At 38.7% G+C, this 21,820-nt stretch overlaps 4 protein-coding genes across 4 annotated transcripts in view; 2 read left to right on the top strand and 2 right to left on the bottom strand.

The window, feature by feature from the left end:
- Positions 1-471: 471 nt before the first annotated feature.
- Positions 472-8,788, bottom strand: tspan36 (tetraspanin 36). Its single transcript, XM_025053378.1, is given in 8 exon segments — positions 472-1,077; positions 1,202-1,283; positions 1,425-1,462; positions 1,465-1,567; positions 2,583-2,678; positions 2,796-2,870; positions 3,039-3,230; positions 5,667-8,788. Coding segments are annotated over 8 exon segments (729 nt in total). The 5' UTR covers positions 5,727-8,788; the 3' UTR covers positions 472-994.
- mpeg1.1 (macrophage expressed 1, tandem duplicate 1) lies at positions 8,787-12,938 on the top strand (the record flags this gene model as incomplete). The annotated part of the gene is given in 4 exon segments (XM_008336890.3): positions 8,787-9,227; positions 11,067-11,118; positions 11,121-11,727; positions 11,729-12,938. Coding segments are annotated over 4 exon segments (2,058 nt in total), but the record flags the coding sequence as incomplete, so codon positions are not given.
- Positions 12,939-14,596: 1,658 nt separating this feature from the next.
- prf1.5 (perforin 1.5) lies at positions 14,597-19,362 on the top strand. Its single transcript, XM_008336882.3, has 5 exons — positions 14,597-15,722; positions 15,844-16,119; positions 16,226-16,497; positions 16,622-16,763; positions 17,446-19,362. The coding sequence occupies exons 2-5, from the start codon at positions 15,850-15,852 to the stop codon at positions 18,316-18,318; spliced, it is 1,557 nt and encodes a 518-aa protein (XP_008335104.1). The 5' UTR covers positions 14,597-15,722; positions 15,844-15,849; the 3' UTR covers positions 18,319-19,362.
- The window catches only part of LOC103398305 (SWI/SNF-related matrix-associated actin-dependent regulator of chromatin subfamily A containing DEAD/H box 1A-like), a 16,171-nt gene continuing 13,531 nt past the window's right edge, over positions 19,181-21,820 (bottom strand). Inside the window, exon 23 of the mRNA XM_008336883.3 lies at positions 19,181-19,986. Coding sequence (XP_008335105.1) covers positions 19,925-19,986 — 62 coding nt within the window. The 3' untranslated portion in view covers positions 19,181-19,924. The remainder of the gene's footprint in view (positions 19,987-21,820) is intronic.

Genomic DNA, 21,820 nt, shown 5'->3' on the forward strand with positions numbered 1-21,820 from the left:
TGATGTTGGATTAACAATTTACACAATGTTCTTAAGATAACAATCCAGACAAGGTGGCGCCATTTCTTTTTTTATCACAGTAGAGCAAAGGTGGTATGTAACAATTTTGGAAGTCAAAAACTGCAAATACATCAATGTCTTTTGATGGTATTTTAGAACTTCAGTAGGAACCTGAAAAATTGTGTTAAATGTCTTTTAAATCGAGACAAAAGGTGGAAAACAAATTTCAAAATTGTAATTAAAAATATTGAAAATGTTCACAACCACCACAACTCATGTAAATTGACCAACTTTTGGTAAAACCGATGAAGTACACTGGGTGTGTTGCGAAGTTCAACTTTTGCCTAAGGGGGAGAAAAACCTCCATTAAACAACAGAACAAATCACACACTTTAAGTGTCTACATCCACATATGTCAAATTAAAAGGTGAAGCTCTATATCTTAACAAAGTGATAAAACTACAATCTGTATTTTTTGTGTGAAGTCTTGACCCTTTTATTTAGATACGTAATAAGCACACATTTCACAAAACAAATGTGCATCTTAATTAAATACACTTACGTTAATGAAATATACTGTATCTATTCTGTGTAATCACAGCAAAAAAAAAAAAATCTTTTCTCANNNNGCATTCCTGATTTACAATATAATGTCATATTTGCTGACTATGCAGGTTGTGGTACTCCCCAGGAAAACAGTGTTTTTATTTAAAAATATATCGACTTTAAATATTCCATGTGACTCATGAGCATAAATGTCCAAAACTGTTCTCTGTTTTGACCTGAAGGACTCACAAATGGAAAATCTTTAGCATCCTTTACCAAAATTTGAAGTTCCTTACACCAATATTAACCAGGGCCTGCTACATAAAAGTACCATGTTTTCAAATTACAATTAAAAACTTTCAGATATTTTGTCCCTATGTAACAGGAAAGGCTCACATCATCCAGTTAATGTCACACTACGTGGATCGAACTGAGTTTCTGCAGTGATTCAGGCATAGAAAGGCTGGTAGCCACTTCTTTGATTGCTGATTTGACAGGTGATCACACAGACGCTTAGCATTCCGAAGAACTGCGTTAGGAAAAAAGAAGACATTCGTTAGTTATAATGTGTCTGGTAGAATTTTAATTTTTTTTGTAGATATTTTTTAGTTGCACTGAAAAGAACTGTGGCTGTTTGTTAGAAAAGTTCAGAGTCTGATGATGGCAAAGCCCAAAATAACCAGCACGGCATAACCCCACACATTCTCTATGAGGCTTTCCAGTTTGCCTTCACAACCCTAAAATGTGGGTACAAATGCAGTGTGTATTTTTTTGTATCACAGTTAAAGCAGCAGACCATCTAAAATGCAAACAAATGAAACAAGGACAAACAAACAATGTTCTGTTTGTGTGTGTGTGTGTGTTTGTGTGTGTTTTACCTCTATGTTCAGCTCGGCTGGTTGGTCCAGTCTGCCTGAGTGCTGCTGGCTTTACAGCAGGACAGAGGAACGGTGTTGTTGTGGCTGGTGAACCAGGTTGTGTTGGTCCAGCTGGTGTAATTCTTAATGCCACAGCACTGCAGCTGTACACAGACGAAGAGGAAATGGACAGGTGAAAACATAAGAATCAAAATATTTTTATTTTATCTATAAGAATCTCAGGCCACAGACCTGTAATCCCAAATAAATTAAAATTTCCTAAAAATGTCTCCTTAGGTTTGTTTGTGATATAAAGTCTGAAGACTTGTTTGGACTTTTGGAGAGCTTTGTTTTCTCCTTGAGGTTTGGGTTAAGCTCACACCTGCACACTGCAAGTCACCCTGTAACCCAAAAAGCTGTGCCAACCACACAACACTGTCAACTCACTGCACATTTATTAGAACAGTACCTAAAGGAGTACTGGTCACGGTTTTGGTGTGCACACTAATGTATATAGTCTTACTTGTTTTGGGTTGTAAAAACAAAAAAGACATAAGGACAAAGCTGGTTCTGCGTGATTGGTGTAGAACAGGCATGTGCAAACTAAGGTCCGGGGGTCGGGTGTGACCCGTTCAGCTTTTTAATCCAGCCCACCAAACTTTTCCAAATTATATAATTTATTTATATTATCATTATACTTCTGCCTTTTCCCTGGAATATCCACATTTCCCCAATAGATGGCGTAGAAAATGATAGAAGCATTTTAGCATTTTCGGCTTTATGCATGACTTTTACATGTCCCCCTGTTAAATCTTTGGACAATTGTGGCCCACGGGTCATAGTTTTCTCACGCCTGGTGTAGATTATGACTGTCTGTCAGTGGGATAATAAATGAAATAGTGTTTGCTTCCCTCACTATGGACATATTAGTCCATAATGAATAAGGAACTTACATCACAACAAGGCTAAAGTAGTGAGATGATGTTGGAAATGTGAAATTAACCACTTATCCTGTAAATCCAAACATTAACATAGAGCCAGAAGTATTGAAAAAAGAATGAAGAGAAACCAAAGTAGTAAAGTCTAGAAAATTAAAAAAAAAAAGTTAAAAAGTTAAAACAGAAGGTATTTTAAAGATGAAGTACAGATTTTAAATGATCAGTAGAACATTCTCCCAACCTCCGTCTGCAGGTAGTCCACATCTTTGGACCAAGTGCCCGGATCATTATACTTTGCAAAAGTTTCATTCATTGAGAGCTCCAGGTCTCCATTGATCTGGACAAACACATAAGATAAGAAATTATTTGAAGGCATGTGATTGACTGATGGGCTCACTTGGTAAATCAGTGGTTACAGCAACCTAGAAAAGGCTTATCAGACCATCAGACTCACCTTTTTCTGGTAGATAAAGCTGAACACTAAAGCAGCGACTTCAGCTGCAAACATTGCCATGATGATCAGGAAGAACTGCAACCAAGGAAATTTAAAAAAAAATGTGTTAAGAAGAGAAAAAACAAAACAAAAATAAAACAGTTAAACTTCTACCTTTGAACTTCAGCGGAAATCTCAGCAGAAGTCTTCTAAGGCTCGACATCTCATAGATACAAAAACTGACACACTCCCAGACACACTTACAAAGCTGAGGCCACATTTGAATTCCTGCAGGGTGGAGCAGCATCCCAACAGACCAAAGAAGAACATCAACACGGCCACGCTGATGAGGATGGCTGCCGGCACAAGAACAAAATTGTCCTGAATGAAACTGTCAAAGGTGCTGTAGCTCCTGATCACATAGGCACCGATGTAAGCCAACGCTGCTCCTGCAGCCTGTGGGAGAACGCAATAGCTCAAGGTAAGCTTCAGGTTAGAGTCTTATCATTATGCATTCGCAGTCAACCTGATTAACTCTGATAAATGTAAACAAATTTTACTGTAAAGGTGGTACAAATAATATTCTTGGAGGTTTTCGGGTATCAGCAAAAAAAAAATATTTTGATGGTATTAGTTTATTAAAAAAACATTTTTTAAAGTGTATTGACTTTCTAAATGCAGATTTTTAAAATACAGTGGTATGAAAAAGTTTGGGCACTCCTGATCATTTTCAAGATTTTCCTTTATGCCTACTTTTGTTTAAGTAATTATAACACACGTTCTGTAAATCCTATAAACTCATTTCACTTCTTAAATATCCCTGTGTTTGTTTGCTATATGATATAATTAATTGAAATTGCTGTTCAGAACAACCAATGATACATAAAGGAAAATCTTGAAAATGATCAGGGGTGCCCAAACCTTTTCATACCACTGTAGTTCATATCAGTAAGCGTCTTCATCTCCGGTATTTGTCTGTTGTTCCTGTGTGGACAAAAAAACATACCGTTTAACGCCTGTAAACATTCAGGACTTCTGACTTCATTATGAGCTTTGCTCCTGCTATTAAGCCTTTTCAAAACTTTGCATTCATAAAAAAATATATATATACTATTTACGCACTAATGACACGTCACTGGCTAGTTTTGCCATGTTTTGGCTACATACTGTTCATGTGACAAAAAAAAAAAAAAATCCGATCAGATTAGTAGCACAGAATTGAATCGGAAGAAAACTGTTGACCAGAAAGCATCACTTCAACAGCAACGGTACCACCTCATGTGATGTCTACGTCTACGATTGAGTGTGATACAAGAATCAGCCACATGACTCACTTCTCCTAACCACCCCTCCTACCCCAACAACAAAACAGTAACCTGCCTAATCCTTCCAGAAATCTTGTGCCTAAGTGGCGGCACAAAGAGGCTTACACAGCACCCAGAACCTATGGTCTGGAATGTGAGAAACCTTAAGGCGATGTTTCTCCATCAGCGGAGATGATTTTAGCGGCACGAGTGCAGTAGAGCAGTGGTTCTCAAACTGTGGTACGTGTACAGGCACTTTCTAGTGGTACGTGGGGAAAATTCATATTTTCACATTTACATTTTCACTGAATAAATCTGAAACATACCATGCACAATTAATACACCATTTAAACAAACATCTTTATAAACACTTCTAAACATCATTCATGTGTGGTGGAAGCTAAGAGAGAAGGCCTATGCTGCTATATTCTAATGTTGGTCATCATGGTGGTACTCAGAGAGCTCAATGTTTTCTCAGGTGGTACAGAGTATAACAAATTTGAGAACCACTGCTCTAGAGAATAAGAAAGAAAGATTCATTTCTGTTCATGCGTCTCTTCACTTTTACCATGAATCACCCAGTTTCCCAGAGTCACTGCAGACATTTGCAGACAAACAGCAACAGCATATTTAACTGATATAAAAATTAGATCCTAAATTATAAATAATTTCATTGAATAGACTGGATTTGATTTAATACTACGCAAATATTTTGAGCACATGATTTAGGGTCTATGTTTGGCCTTTAAAAAGATGGATATACATACAAAATAGGTCAAGAATGACAACGGAATATTGAAATGTTAATAAATGTAGCTGCGTGTAATAATTGGTTGATTTGACCTTAGGTTTTTATTCCACTGCATCCTCTTCGGGATCAGTAACTGTTTGGCCTACAGTACCACCTGAGAAACAAAAAAACATTTACAACAATTTTCCAAATATCATTTAAGTATAGACTCTAAACAGCATTCAATAGGATAAATCATTATTTGATTTTTTTTTCTAATGCTCTTTCAAACGTTGAGTCTGCCAAATGAAATAAAAACAATTGCAATAATTTTACTTCAGACTAGTTTCCAGCGAAGGTTCAAAAGCTCTCATTTTGAAAACGCAATTTAAAAACATATTAACACTGTTCAGACATTTAATCATTAAAATCAGACTGTGGGAGAAATTAAAACTCAGTCTTAAATCTTTTTGACTATGGCCCTCGTACTACCAGTTATTAAGGGTTTTATTTGAACAAAGAAAACAGGGGTGTATTGAGAATGTAAATATTTTTAATTTGAAAGGTTAACATTAATGTGCTGCCTGTCAGTACAAAGAGTCCCTATAACTGAATTGAATCAAGGAAATATGAGCCTCAAACAGACAGCGAGAAGTTAAGCATTAAGTCTGATTTCCTATAAACAAACTGTTTTGAAAATAAATCTGCAGGTGTGAACCATGTCAGATTATCAATGAGGAAATGCACACAGAGAGGGTGAGAATCACAGCAAACTAGAAACAGATGGCCATAAAGATGTCAATCAAATATGTTTGTATTTTAATTAAAACCGCCACCGCCGTCAACACTTTGACTCACCCAGAATATCAGGCTGAGTAGCAGGAGGATGCTCTTAGACGTTAGTATCCCGCAGTCCATACTGAGTGTGTGACCCAAGAAGGAGTTAGATGAAGAACAACTGTGGAACCGTTGTCTAGCTTTTTATCTCACACTGTTTCGAGCTGCCCCTGCTGCCGGTGTAGTTTCTTTGGTCACAAGTTTCTTCAGTGGTCATGATCACATGGTCACATGCTTGTAGGAGGAGGAGGAGGAGAAGAAGAAAAAGAAGAAAGAGGAGGCAGAACGGGTTTGACATCCTTGGGGGGGAGGAGGAACACCATATAGAGTAACACACACACAGACACACACACACAAAAACACATACACAAAAAACCCACTCTCACAAAGCTGAACTATAGACTATTGCTTCTGCTCTATGATTGATTAATGCCTGAGAGGAAATCTTTAATCTGTGACCTTATTCAAAGGTCGTTTGATTAACTGGTCGCTTTCAACAGAGACAATGTGACTCGAGTCTGTCCACTTCCACTTAAAAGGTTTTAACTTATAACGAATAACATTACAAGAATAACATTTACTGCTTTCTAATAAGACCCATTTATTTACAAATTCCTTCCTACAATGAAGGCATATCACTCTACCTTTATCGATGGTGCCATCAGGATGTTTTTGAAATGTAAATTTCTCGTTCATTAGACAGACAACTCTTATACGCTGCTCCCTTTTCACGTCTCCTCACGGTTCTTCACTCTATGTCTATGAAGATTCTCAGTCATCTAGGTCATGGTTAAGTTTAAAAAGTTCTGTTAGGCACGTCCAGTTGCCTAACAGAACTGCTAAACCAGCCCAAACACAATGACAGCCAATCAATGTCCACTTCAGGTGTGACTGACCATTGTTTTTGTTGGTGCCGAAAATTACGTTATTCAGCCACCACTATTGTCACCTAACTGCCACAGATAGAATGACCTGAAAAGAACCACACATGACAACATTGTAAGTTTTACTCGCTGTGAGGGAGAGCAGAGAGGCCAACAGCTTCGCAGAGCTGGCTCACCTAAGTCCCAGTGTGTATGAGGTCTGCAGCTCGTTTTATTGAGAAAGTTACATAAGTACTGAGCAGTTGTTTTTTCATTACGTATATACTCTTTGGGCAAAGTTCACACGATTCACATAATTGATGAGGAACAGACCTTATCCTTTGTGGACCACATCGTAAAACATTTCTAGGAGTACTTACAGGATATTTCCTGTGCAAAGCAAGATCTCCTAAAAAGGAAGTTCTTGATGGACATTTCCTGTGCATCTTCAACAAAGGAGTACCTGTTCCTGACAAGCAGATTATGATTTAACACACTTTGATAGCAGATTATGGTTTAACACACTTCGGTAACTAACTATAAATTCTATTCTAGTTTTCCACCCCCAACAACTGGAGCACATGAAGCCCATAAAAAACAAAATGCAACTTGCATACAGCAACAGTAAAGTTAGAGATTAAAATATTGATTAATGTGATTAAAAAACATAACACGCTAACTGTGTCTGTAATTAATTAATTGCAATTGACTCGTTAATTTAACACCCCTAATAACACTACAGATTTACGTACACTGCCGCTTAAAAGTTTGGAGTCACTTAGAAATGTTATTATTTTTGAAGGAACTGTTTTTTTCCAATGAGGATTACATTAATTAATCAGAACATTTGTCAATATGGTAAATGACTATTCTTGCTACAAACATCTGGTTTTTACTTAAATATTTTTATAGGTGTATAAAGGCCATTTTCCAGCAACTATTATTCCAGTGTTCTAATGCTACATTGTGTTTGCTAATTGCATTAGAAGGCTAATAGATTAAAAGACATTCCTTTAAACCCCTGTGTTTTTTTTTTGTTAGCATAGCTGAAAACCATCTGGTTAGAGAAAGTACAGAACTAGCATTCCTTTAGCTAGCTAAGTATCAGGTGCATCACATTTGTGGGTTGATTACTTCAACAAATGAACAGCTATAATGCCAAAGAATACCTGTAATTGCTGCAAAGGGAGCATTCTTTGACAAAAGCAAAGTTTAAAGGCTAAAATTATAATTGCAAATAAAAATCATTATTTCTAATCTTGACTATATTTTCTATTCATTCAACTCTTTGATGAATAAACATGTAAGTTTTAATGTAAAACAAAAATTGTATGAGTGACCCCAACCTTGAAGGGTATACGCGGTGTATATAGAATGGTCTGAACAGTATAAATAGGTGAATAAAAAGGAGAAGTTAAGGAAATAAAAAGTTGACACATTTGAATATAAAAAATAATGGAACAAACAGTACTGAGGAAAACAGACAAACTAAACTAAACAAATTAAAATATTGCTGTTTCTTTCTGATCATGTGCTTTCAACCACAGTCTGCTGATGACAATTCTGATTGAATTCTGGGTAAAGAAGAAGTTAGAACGAAAGTGCTCGAGGAAGTGTTTCAATTAACACAGTATGGTCATTTGCATAATAATAATATTCATACAGTTTCCTCTTGGCAGAACAAGAAATAGACTTTAAGGTAGTTTTGATTTAGTCTTATATTCATTACAATTCAATAATGTGGATTACAATCCAATCCATTGTTTTCACAAAACTGTTATTTCAAAAAAGTTTTTTTGTCCAGACTTTTAAGGGAACGGTGATGACTCAGACTGAAAAAAAAGGGAACTTTCATGTGCATTCATGTGACACATGTCCAAACAAAGACATGATATGAGTGAAGCTCGTTCTCACATCTACGTTCTGTTCCTTCTTAAAGAGGGAAGTTACCAGTGACTTATTTTGACCTTACAAACCTTAGTTTGATAAACAAAACTAAACTATGCACCTACAAACTTTGGCAGAGGTTCTGCTTCATTTAAAAGTTTGAAACATTGACATTAGATTCAATAAGATTGTTTCTGTTTTATTTAACTGTCTTTCAAGTTGATATTTTCAGCCAACGATGGAAGTAAAAGTTTAATTTTTAGCTAGCTCCATCTCTGACACATGTCAAACACTTCTGTTTGTCAGGTGATAAACTGAACTATTAGAGTAGGAGGAGTCTGGCTTTGATTTTAGACAGTGTTTCAGTCACTCTTCACCACAGTCATCATGACTGCTGGGTTTCTTGGTTATCTCCTGTCTCCATGTCTCCTTTGCTGCCCCGGTCAACAAACCAACCAACTGGCTCAGACAATGTCGCGCTGCCACCAACCTCTCCCTCACAGCACTGGAGGTGCTGCCAGGTGGAGGATGGGACAACCTGCGGAACATGGACATGGGTCAGGTGATGAACATGAGCTACTTCCAGTGCCGGACCACGGAGAACAGTGTGTACCTCATCCCAGATGAAGTGTTTGTCATTCCCCATAAAGTAACTGGTGTTGAAACCAGCTCAGAGATCATCAGCTCCTGGCTGGAGCAGACCAGTGCTACAGCCCTGAGCATCAATGGAGACGTTTCCTTCTTCTCTGTGCTGAATGGAAAATTTTCAGCAGAGAGTCAGAGAATGAAAACCCACCAGGTCAAAGACTCTTCAACCACTACCAGAGTGCAGGCAAGCTTCCATTTTCTCACATCCCAGGTTGTTCAAATGAACACAGACGGCAAAATTAGGTTACGTTGATAGAAATTCCAGTTTTGTAATCATTACACTACACAATATAACTGTGGAAGATAAATCTTCTTTCGTTTTGCTAAAAAAAATACTTAATTAGTAAATTCTGAAAATAAATTTTAAGAATGACGCTGAGTTCTGAGGGAACAATGGATTTATTCTGAGACGTCACAATTTCTGCTTTTTTCTTTCTCATTATGAAAATAAAAAAAGGACTGAGTCATAAAACAATATGCTGTTTGTAATTGTAAAATGATGAGTAAAATGAGGAAAAACACATCAGTGTTTCTTTCTTCCCAGTTCTATTTATCACAAGACTTTATTTTTAGAATGAATTTACAGTGGTATGAAAAGGTTTGGGCACCCCTGATCATTTTCAAGATTTTCCTTTAGGTATCATTGATTGTTCTGAACAGCAATTTCACAGTGGTGATATTTAAGAAGTGAAATGAAGTTTATAGGATTTACAGAAAGTGTGCAATAATTACTTAAACAAAAGTAGGCAGGTGCATAAATTTGGGCACAACAGAAAAATTACATCCATATTTAGTAGATCCTCCTTTTGCAGAAATAACAGCATGTAAATGCTTCCTATAGCTTCCAATGAGGGTCTGGATTGTGGTTTAAGGTATTTTTGACCATTCTTCTTTACAAAACATCTCCAGTTTAGTCAGGTTTGAGGGTTTCTGAGCATGGACAGCCCGCTTTAAAACAGACCACAGGTTTTCAATGATATTCAGGTCTGGGGACTGAGATGGCCATTCCAGAACGTTGTACTTGTTCCTCTGCATGAATGCTTTGCTAGAATTTGAGCAGTGTTTAGAGTCGTTGTCTTGTTGAAGTATCCAGCCCCGGCGCAACTTCAACTTTGTCACTGATTCTTGAACATTGTTCACAAGAATTTGCTGATACACCTTACTCCAAAATGAAGCTGGCTTGTCCAAATGTGCTTCAGCATACCTCAAGCAACTCTTTTTGTGGCATGGGTGCAGAAAAGGCTTCTGTCGCATTACTCTCCCATACAGCATGTCCTTGTGCAAAGTGCTCTGAATAGTTGAACAATCCACAGTGACACCATCTGCAGCAAGATCATGTTGTAGGTCTTTGGAGCTGGTCTGTGGGTTGAGCTTGACTGTTCTCACCATCCTTCGCCTCTGCTTATCTGAGGGTTTTTTTTGGCCTGCCACTACGGGCCTTAACTAGAACTGTGCCTGTGGTCTTCTACTTCCTCACTATGTTTCTCACAGTGGAACCTGACAGCTGAAATCTCTGAACTAGCTTTTTGTATCCTTCCCCTAAACCATGGTGTTGAACAATCTTTGTTTTCAGGTCATTTGACCATTGTTTTGAGGCTCCCATGTTGCCAGTCTTCAGAGAAGATGCAAAGGGGAGAACAACTTGCAACTTAAATACCCTTTTTCATGATTGGCTTCACCTGTGTATGTAGGTCAAGGGTCAATGAGCTTCCAAACATATTTTGTGTTCCAATAATTAGTGCTAAAGGTATTCAAATCAATAAAACAACAAGGGTGCCCAAATGTATGCACCTGCCTACTTTTGTTTAAGTAATTATTGCACACTTTCTGTAAATCCTATAAACTTCATTTCACTTCTTAAATATCACGGTGTTTGTTTGCTATATGATATATTTAATTGAAATTGCTGTTCCGAAAAACCAATGATACATATAGGAAAATCTTGAAAATGATCAGGGGTGCCCAAACTTTTTTCATACCAACGTATATTAACATCACAATCTTGAACTCTTCTCTGTCAAATGTTCATAACCTGATCTACAGTGTTAAGGCTTATCCAGACTTCACAGTGGACTCATTCTTGCCCAGCAAGTCAAGGAGATTGGCAATGCAATTAAAAACAACCAGACCAGAAATGCAAACTACCTCTCAGAGAAGATGGTGCTGGACTATGGAACTCATGTGATCACCAGTGTAGATGCCGGGGCTTCATTGGTGGAGGAAGACTACCTCACCTCTACGTATGTGTCGGACAACAACAGTCAAAGTTTGTCTGTGAAAATAATGGCTGGCCTCAATTTTTTTGACAAAATTAAGTTTGACATAAACAGCGACTACAGTCAGAAGAGTTCTGACCTTCGAACGTACCAGTCCAACATTCAGTATTCTCTCACTGAGAGTCATGGAGGCATGCCCTTCTACCCAGGGATCTCACTGCAGAAGTGGCAGGAAAGTACCAAGAACAACCTAGTGGCCATTGACAGATCAGGAATTCCCCTTTAATACTTCATCAACACCAAGACCATCTCCGATCTGCCGCAGCCTACTGTTGGAAAAGTTGCTCTTAAAGTTAGTCAAGCAATAGACCGATACTACAAAGTAAACACCCGCCCCGGCTGTGTTGACATCAATTCTGAGAATTTTAATTTCCAGGCCAACACAGATGATGATTCCTGTTAGGGACCAAAAGTGTACTCCTCTCAGTTTAGAGGCTGAGCCTCTGTGTGAAACACTGGCTGAAAAAAATCCTCAAACAGGGGATTTCTCCTGTCGCTCACCTTATGTTACAACTTTGCTTGCCTCGGAAGAGAAACAGAAAGGTTACAATGTTCATGAGTGCTACAAGCACAAGAATAGTTGTGGATTTTTGTAGTTGTTCACATGTTATAGGGAACACTGTCAAGACAAGTACTACGTTTGTTCAGCTCGCATCCACACCTACTGGTGCTCTGCAAATGGACAGGCCCCAGACAACTCAGGGTATCTGTTTGGAGGCATCTACGGCCCCTCAGTCCTGAACCCTATCACCAAAGCCAAGAGCTGCCCGCCCAACTTCATCGAACAAAAGTTTTTTGCCGACGACCAGGTAATCTGTATGAGCAAAGACTACGAATCAGCAACCAGATATGCTGTGCCGTTTGGAGGCATGTTCAGCTGTCATGCAAACAACCCGCTGGCAGAAGATCAACGTCGATGCCCTCCCAAATTCAGTCAGCATCTTCCTACAGTGAGTGATGGCTGTGAAATCCTTTACTGCGTCCAGTCAAAAGCATTCACGGATGGTCGACTGCTGCCAATCCATCTGCCTCCATTCATCAAACCTCCACTTATCAGTATACGAGCAACCAACACCGTGATGGTGATGACTGAGGGAGACCAGAACTGGGTCAGAGTGGGACAGGCCAAAATGTGGAAACTGGCCAAACCAGAGGAGGTCCAGCAGATGGTACGAAACCTGAACCCAGAATTTAATGGGATGTCCAGTGGTGAGAAGGCAGGAGTGGCATTTGGGGTGATTGGTACAATGGCACTGCTGGCAATAGGAGCGGTTCTCATCAAGAAGAGAAGGGGACGACAGTTTGGGTTTGTCAGAGGCAGCAGCTATGAGGTATTAGAGGGAAGGGATGGGCAGAGCATGGGATAGAGGGACACCCAGGAGAATGAGGCTTAACTAAAAGCACAAACGCTTAGTTCTCGTAAATCTAGCTCATCTGACCTGATGGGAATTAGCTTTGTATTTGAGCTTTAACATCTGAGGAAGAACTATTATAAGAAATAATATCTACATCAAATTTCTTGTTTTTCATGAATTATTTATACAAAATTAAAAGCTCTAATCAGTTTCACCAAATTATTATATAATGTATAATAACATAATATACACACGTGGACAAAATTGTTGGTACCCCTCAGTTAAAGAAGGGAAAACCCACAATTCTCACTGAAATCACTTGAAACTTACAAAAGTAACAATAAATAAAAATTTATTGAAAATTAAATAATCAAAATTAGCCATTACTTTTGAATTGTTGATTAACATAATTATTTAAAAAAACAAACTAATGAAACAGGCCTGGACAAAAATGATGGTACCTCTATAAAAGATTGAAAACTATTTGACCAGAGTGACATGATTAACTCAGGTGTGTCCTTCAATTGACATCACAGGTGTTTCCAAACTCATAATCAGTCAGTCTGCCTATTTAAAGGTAGACAAGTAGTCACTCTGCTGTTTGGTGAAAAGGTGTGTACCACACTGAACATGGACAACAGAAAGCGAAGGAGAGAATTGTCCCAGGACATACGAAAAAAAATTATAGACAAACATCTTAAAGGTAAAGGCTATAAGACCATCTCTAAACAGCTTGAAGTTCCTGTGACAACAGTGCCTCATATTATTCAGAAGTTCAAGACCCATGGGACAGTAGCCAACCTCCCTGGACGTGGCCGCAAGAGGAAAATTGATGACAAATTGAAGAGACGGATCGTTCGAATTGTATCCAAAGAGCCCAGAACAACCTCCAAAGAAATTAAAGGTGAACTCCAAGGCCAAGGTACATCAGTGTCAGATCGCACCATTCGTCGTTGTTTGAGCCAAAGTGGACTTCATGGGAGACGACCAAGGAGGACACCACTGCTGAAAAAAAATCATAAAAAAGCGAGACTGGAATTTGCAAAAATGCATGTTGACAAGCCACAAAGCTTCTGGGAGGATGTCCTTTGGACAGATGAGACCAAACTGGAGCTTTTTGGTAAGGCACATCAACTCTATGTTCATAGACTCAAAAACCAAGCATACGAAGAAAAGAACACTGTCCCTACGGTGAAACATGGAGGAGGCTCAGGAATGTTTTGGGGCTGCTTTGCTGCATCTGGCACAGGGTGTCTTGAATGTGTGCAAGGTAAAATGAAATCTGAAGACTATCAAGGCATTCTGGAGAGAAATGTGCTGCCTAGTGTCAGAAAGCTTGGTCTCAGTCGCAGGTCATGGGTCTTCCAACAGGACAACGATCCAAAACACACAGCCAAAAACACCCAAGAATGGCTGAGAGAAAAGCGTTGGACTATTCTAAAGTGGCCTTCCATGAGCCCAGATCTGAATCCCATTGAACATCTGTGGAAGGAGCTGAAACATGCCATTTGGAGAAGACACCCATCAAACCTGAGACAACTGGAGCAGTTTGCTCATGAGGAGTGGGCCAAAATACCTGTTGACAGCTGCAGAATGCTCATTGACAAATACAGAAATCGTTTAATTGCAGTGATTGCCTCAAAAGGTTGTGCAACAAAATATTAAGTTATGGGTACCATCAATTTTGTCCAGCCCTATTTCATTAGTTTGGTTTTTTAAATAATTATGTTAATCAACAATTCAAAAGTAATGGCTAATTTTGATTATTTAATTTTCAATAAATTTTTATTTATTGTTACTTTTGTAAGTTTCAAGTGATTTCAGTGAGAATTGTGGGTTTTCCCTTCTTTAACTGAGGGGTACCAACAATTTTGTCCACGTGTGTATATAGTAATATATTGTAATGTGTATTCAATGCAAAACCTCAATACAAACCTCTATTTCCAGAGATGGTTAGTATCATTGTAAAATGTCAATAAACCTTTTGTGATATTATTTGGAAAACAGGTTTGCAATATCTTTTTCAAAATAATCAAATTATAAAAATGAAAGTGAAGGCAGAAAGTGATTTCAAATATTTTTTCTTATGTGAAAAAAATGTGTTTAATAAATAGTCTTTTGTACTTATTCTCACTTGCTGATATGTCATACCTTTGCTAATAAAGTAATTTGAAACAATATTTGTTTGGTTTTTGATGGTGGTGATTTACACAAATATAACAGATTGGACAATTGTGAGTTTTCAGAAATTCTAATTATCTTAAATATTATTCTGTACCTTAAATATTTAGGACTATTCTTTGCATTTAATATTAGATCTGGGTTAAAAAAAGCAACTTTTCTTCAAACCTTGTTAACTGCAACCTTTTGTGCTGACAGAAATATTTATTTTCTCACCATAGTGAAACCCACAGAATTCCACCCACATCTGCAAATATACAAAGGCTGAGCTGACCCCTTGGTTTTGTCTGGTTATCAATGCATGGCAGGTTGGAGAGAAACAAAACCATAAGCAGTCCACGTGCACACTCCATGCACATGCTACGACATGCCTTGATTCATTTCCAGTAAATGTGAACGCCCTCCCCATCACACACACAAATGTGCAAGGAAACAGCTGTGAGGGATCTCACAGAATGCAGGCTTAAAAGTGAAAGGCAAAGTCAGTCATGCTGAGGAAATTAAAAAGGCCTCAGGGAGGCTGAAGAGAGACACAGAGAGACAGAGAGACAGAGAGAGAGAGACAGAGTAAGAGAGAGAGAGGGAGAGAGAGCGAGAGAGAGTGCGCTGTGAAGCAAAGGAACTCCCCCTTTGGTCTTATTCATAAAGCCAAAGACATCTAAAAGAGTGCACTTGGCAGGACTTTTCCTTATTTGTGGTTCAAACTCCTGCAGCGAGGACAAGGATTCAAGTCTGTTTACAGTTTATGTCCTGGGAGCTGTGGCCTCTTTGTTAGAAAACATGGAATGTTGAACGCAAAAGGCATCTTATTCGCGCAAAACGTCAACACGAAAAATAAGATTAGCTGGAAGAAAAATAAAGTCCAAGGTAAGAGCTCCATGTTTTGAGATAAATTTATTCTAATTCTAGTGGTTGGCACTAGCTTTGTATAGTATTTAGACTGTCCTGGACTTCTTTTTTTACCCCAAGTATGTTGTTTCATATCTAGACAACCATGTCAGTGACAGGAAATCTTTGGAGCAACTTCTCTTTGTTTACGTTGGCTGTGTCAGTGATCCTGGAGGTCTGTGAAGTGCAGGGCTGTCGGATTGGCTCTGGAGCAGAATGTGAGAAAGCTCCTTTTGTTCCGGGGCACAACCTTGCAGGAGAGGGATTTGATGTTGTCAGGATGCATCGAACAGGGGCGTATGTCATCAATGTTAAAGCTCATCTGGTTGACAACCACACCTGCACAGTGTGTCCAAACCGTTTCCAAAACGGACAGGTAAAAAAACCCAAACAAATAACAAAACAAAACTACAGGGTTTCCTTTCACTATTGTTCAGGCGATCCATATAAATCCTGCTAGTTTAATTTTATTTTTCTCTCAGTTTCAGAGACTCCCAGCAGCTGTTCTCGACTGGCGTCCTTTCAGTCGCTGCAGTAAACATCTTTCCAGTGCCCTTCATCACTCTGTGGACTCTCTTCTGCGTAGTTCCAACTCCCTGGTCAACACCAACTGGGATCTGGGTTTGAGTCTCGATAACATCGGCAGGGCAGTGCTGGGAGGAAGCCGCTCAGAACTGGCCAAGTTCGCTCGTTCGCAGCACAGTGTGGACAAGGCCACATTTGCCATGCATGAAATCAGTTGCACCTACTACAGGTAAAAATGAAACCAACAGCTTCTCAGACACGCTGCAGTGAGACAAGAACTAAATAAACTCAATAGTTTGTTACACAAAGGTCAAGATTACAGTGGTTTCTCTGCACGCCTCTTGTTTGTTCAGCTACAGACTGGCCGACCACCCTCAGCAGAGTGCTGAATTCTCCAAGCATCTCAAGAGACTCCCACAGAGTTTGAACACCAGCCAGAACAAAGCACTGTATAGACGACTGATAGACACGTATGGAACGCACTACATATACCAGGTCAGACAGAGTCTACTGTGCAGCACTTAATAAATATTAGGCTTCCAGTTTGCTAACAATGTTGGTTTGACAAATTATGTTTTGTGACATACAAGACAAGGAGGAGAAATAAGTCTATACATATTAACCACACTTAGTATGTATTTGGATTGTAGTGGTTAAAAATATGCAAGCCAATGTTTTACTGTATGTAAGAAGGGTAGAACAACCATCCTAAAACAGAATCCAAGAAAATAGTGCGTCATTAAAAACCACTGACACCGTAGTCCATAAGTGAAAAAGTGAAATCTTGACAGAAGACTTGCTGCAGAAAACACTGAAGAAGAATGCATTGGAATAAGTAAATTATGAGCGGATAAATTGCAGTATTGAATAGTCTGATGCCTGATGGAAGGAAAGCCTTCTGGTAGCGTTTCTGTTCTGCACTGAGATTGCCGCAGCCTGCTGCCAAAAGAACTGCTAAAATATATTCTAGTTTCATTTTTTTACATTACAACTCCATCATTTGGATTAGTTATGAATAAAAATACCTACTGTTACTGTCTCTGTTCCAGCAATATAGAGATAAAAAACGTAGATAGTGTGACAGCTACATATTGTTTGTTTTTTCTTATACAATATAGAACAAGTCAAAAGAGAACTGAAAATATATCTCAGTGACTCATTTGTGGCTTCTTCTTAGGTCCAGCTTGGGGGTAAAGTGAGGAGAATCACTGCCTTTAGGACCTGCCTGGCAACACTGAAGGGCTTTTCCGAGTCAGAAATCAATCAATGCTTGAACGCCGAACTGCGAATGGCTCTTGGGTTTCTTCCTGGTAATGCATCCCTCTCCAACAAGTGCGAGAAACTTCTGAAGGGCAACATGAGCATGGGCTTCTATCAAGGTTTTATGACCCATAAAATTGAGGTGATCGGAGGAGAGAGGTACTTCCCTGACATCCAGGACCCATCTGAAGACTACCACAGCTGGATGAACAGTCTCCACAACAACCCTGATGTAGTTACCTACGCCATCTCACCCTTACACCACTTAGTGGACGACTTCCAAGTAAGAGAGAATCTGAAAGGCCTTGTGACAGAGTACATTAAGGAAAACCAACTTCAGGATCAGTCCACTGTCAAGAACTGTTCCCCAACTGCCAATCTGGATCACAACTGCTGTCCTCTGAGGGCCGGCAGAGGTCATCTCAGATTAGAGATCCACAGAGCTGCAGGCCTGAGGGCGGACACTTTCACCAAAACTGATGCCTATGTAAAAATCTTCTACAACGGCATGTACGAGGAGACAGAAACCGTGTTAGATAACAATGACCCAGAGTGGAATGCCACCTATGACTTTGGCTCGGTAGAACTTGGTCAGGGGTTGAGGTTTGAAGTCTGGGACAGAGATGTACTCTATAACGACATGGCTGGAGTCTGTGTGGTGTTTCCTGAGCGAGGAACTCACTCTCTGAGCTGTCAGCTAAAAAAAGGCATCCTTTATTTCACCTACACCATCAAATGTGATGCTCATTTGACAGGATATAGGTGTGGACGATACACACCCAGCACTTAATAATGATTATCCCTTTCAGTTACAGATTTTAATGTTATAGTATTATATATGGTATAAAACCAGTGTTCCCGCTAGAATTCTTTAGGTAGCAATTGATGATCCTGGATCTGGAGGTCATCATTATCATCTTTGAAAATTCATTCCCCTTTGTTAGTGAGTTTTGTAAAATATAGTAAGAACAGGAGCCACATATAATATAGATTGATTTTAGACTCTTAACATATAATGTTTTCTCACTCCTCTTATGTAGTCGCTTTTGTTAGCACTTTAAACTTTATATAGTCACAATCCTATAATAACCTTTTATACTTATAACCTTGGATATTATCATTGATAAACCAAGGGCCGAACAGAACTTTAAGACGTTTATTATTTATGCTAGTTACAGTAGCAGGTATAGGCATAGGTATAGGTATAGGCACTATACTTGTGTCTATGCCCCACTTTTGAAGCAGTGGCAGCAATAAGGATCCAATAATGCACAGCTTATTGTACATATACAGAAACATTGAACTTCAAGTGTCATTGTCTGGAAAAGGTAAAAAGTTTTTTCGTGTAAAATTTGGTGGTAAAGTTTCTGCAGCCATACATGGAATGTAACTGTAGTTGATAAGAGTCTTGTGCTGTCGCTGACGCATTTTCAAAGGTATTTCAAAATAGAATCATTATTGCAACGACGGCTAATTTTGTATAGGGCTCTTATGCAGTTACATACTATACAGACCATGTACAGTATGTTTACAATATTTTATATTATTATTATATTTGTGTTAAATTAATTGTGGGTATAAGCAGAATGACCTGAGACAAATGTTTATCGTAATTTACCTTATAATAAACACCCATTTCCCTCCTCGATATGTTTTTTAAGTTTTTTTTTTTTTCAATATTTATTATTGTTATTCTGTTCAAGAAAAGAACCTAAGAACATACAAATGATGTTGAAAAACCTTTAACAGTCACAAGTAAACATCTACAGCATACTGGCTAGCACAGATCACAGACCGTCAATGAAGGCAGCAACTTTTTTTTAACTTAAATGAATACAAGAGCAAGTACTTATTAAACATATTGTTCCAGGATGAAATTACATTTTCAGACAACTGCAACAGAGCATTTCCTGTACCCATTTGGTCATATTTTGCAGTTTTCTTTCAGGGATCGATAAAACCAATATAAGACTTGTTGGTGATGCTAAACAAAACAGACCACTTTCTCTCTGTATCATCTACTTCAACAAGTTAGTTGCTGCATATTCATGTTGTCTTACCTGTGTGAAGTGACGGCTGCTTACCCATTACAGAGATGAGGTTTAACTGGGTTTCAGTCCGAAATTCACACATTAAAAACACATACAGCAATATTAATAATTAATTGAGACTTTAGATATTGTGTTCAAAATGGCCAAATTCACATCAGGACTTTCCGACCCTTAAACCTTGTCAAAATATTAATATGTAAAAAGAGTGTTGAGGCACAGTCCATTCATGACATCTGACCAATCAGTGGTTCACCTGTTGGATCAACAGTCTGCCCAGGATCAACGGAATGCATTCAGAAATGTATTTACCCAATCTCAAGTCTACCTTTTATTCAAGTGTGTGTATCACAGTCCCAGTGAGGCTTTGAGCAAATAAGCCATATCTTCTGTTATGGTTGTTTCCCCATCTAAGGAACAAAAAGGTTGTTTTAATTTTTTTACCAATGAAATAAAATGTCAGTAAAGTAAAGTGAAGTCTATCTCCAAGAATCACAGCACAGTTTTTCTTTCTGAATCACAGTCTTGTCAACATGCCAACATCCAACAACTTGTCAACACAAAGCAGCTGCTGAATTATGAATCAGCCTATTAATAGCCTAGCCTAGTAATCTGTGAAATAAAATGAAATGAAAAAAAAAAAACTTAACAACAGAGGATGAAAGGCTCAGGTCTATGGGATTTATCTAACAGTTTGTAATGTAAACGTTCTCCCTCTTTTTTAAAATATTACTATATATATATTACCATATATACAGATCCTTTACAAAAAATTAGAATATCGTGAAAAAGTTGTTTAATTTCCATAATTCCATTAAGAAAGTTAAACTTTCATATATTCATAGATTCATGGCCCACAATTTAATCAATTTCAGGTATTTATTTGTTTATTTTTTACATAATTTTGGCTTCCAGCTCATAAAACCCACAAAAACAGGATTTCAATAAATTAGAATACTGTGAAGAAATCATCAGGGCATGAATGTTTTAAACTGAGTGTCACACACCAATCATCTACTAAACTCAAAGCACCTGCACAGGTTTCCCCAGGTGTTATTTAATTGCTTTGGTTTGGTTCAATTGTCTCAGTTCGGTTCAATATGGGGAAGACTGCAGACATGACAACTGCCCAGGAGACCATCATTGATACCCTCCATAGGATGGGTAAACCTCAAAAGTTTATAGCTAAGGAGGCTGGCTGTTCACAGAGTGCTGTGTCCAAGCATATCAATGGAAAGTCTAGTGGAAGGGAAAAATGTGGCAGGAGAAGATGCACTAGCAAAAGAGATGACCGTGGGCTTCAGCGGATTCTCAAACAGAGAAGATTCAAGAATCTGGCAGAGATCCAGAAAGAGTGGACTGAGGCAGGAGTCACAGCTTCAAAAACCACCACATTCAGACGAATCCGGGAGATGTTGGCCAGTGGTCCAAGGTCCTCTTTTCCGATGAAAGTAAAGTGTGCCTTTCATTTGGGAATCAAGGTCCAAGGGTTTGGAGGAAGACGGGTGAGGAACAGAACCCAAGCTGCTTGAGGTCCAGTGTGAAATATCCACAGTCAGTCATGATTTGGGGTGCAATGTCCAGTGCAGGTGTTGGTAAACTCTGCTTTCTTAAATCCAAGGTCACCGCAACAGTCTACCAGAATGTTTTGGAGGACTTCATGATTCCTTCTGCTGAGGATCTGTATGGAGATGCAGATTTCATCTTCCAGCAGGACCTGGCCCCTGCTCATACTGCCAGAAGCACCAAAACCTGGTTTGATGCTCATGCCATCACAGTGCTTGACTGGCCAGCCAACTCGCCGGACCTAAGCCCCATTGAGAATCTATGGGGTATTCTCAAGAGGAAAATGAGGGGCACCAGACCCAACAACAAAGAAGAGCTGACAGCAAGCATCAAAGAAATGTGGGCTTCCATAACTCCTATGCAATGCCACAGCCTGATTGCCTCAATGCCACGTCGCATCAAGGCAGTGATTAAGGCAAAGGGATTCCCAACCAAGTATTGATGATTGATATATCATTTTGAAAGTACCATATTTTGATTGATTTCTTTTTTTCTTTATTTATTTTCTGCAAAAACAGTATTCTAATTCACAGTATTCTAATTTATTGAAATCCTGTTTTTGTGGGTTTCATGAGCTGGAAGCCAAAATTATGTAAAAAATAAACAAATAAATACCTGAAATTGATTAAAATGTGGCCCATGAATCTATGAATATATGAAAGTTTAACTTTCTGAATG

This window comes from Cynoglossus semilaevis, chromosome Z (genome assembly GCF_000523025.1).
Source record: "Cynoglossus semilaevis isolate Cse_v1.0 chromosome Z, Cse_v1.0, whole genome shotgun sequence".
NCBI classification, from domain to species: Eukaryota; Metazoa; Chordata; class Actinopteri; order Pleuronectiformes; family Cynoglossidae; genus Cynoglossus; species Cynoglossus semilaevis.

What these genes read in the sequence shown, in the direction of transcription:
- prf1.5 (XM_008336882.3), top strand. Translation starts at nt 15,850, where the DNA reads ATGTCAGTGACAGGAAATCTTTGGAGCAACTTCTCTTTGTTTACGTTG. An exon ending in ACCGTTTCCAAAACGGACAG is followed by an intron (nt 16,120 to 16,225) that starts GTAAAAAAACCC and finishes TTTTTCTCTCAG; the next exon opens with TTTCAGAGACTCCCAGCAGC. An exon ending in GAACGCACTACATATACCAG is followed by an intron (nt 16,764 to 17,445) that starts GTCAGACAGAGT and finishes GCTTCTTCTTAG; the next exon opens with GTCCAGCTTGGGGGTAAAGT.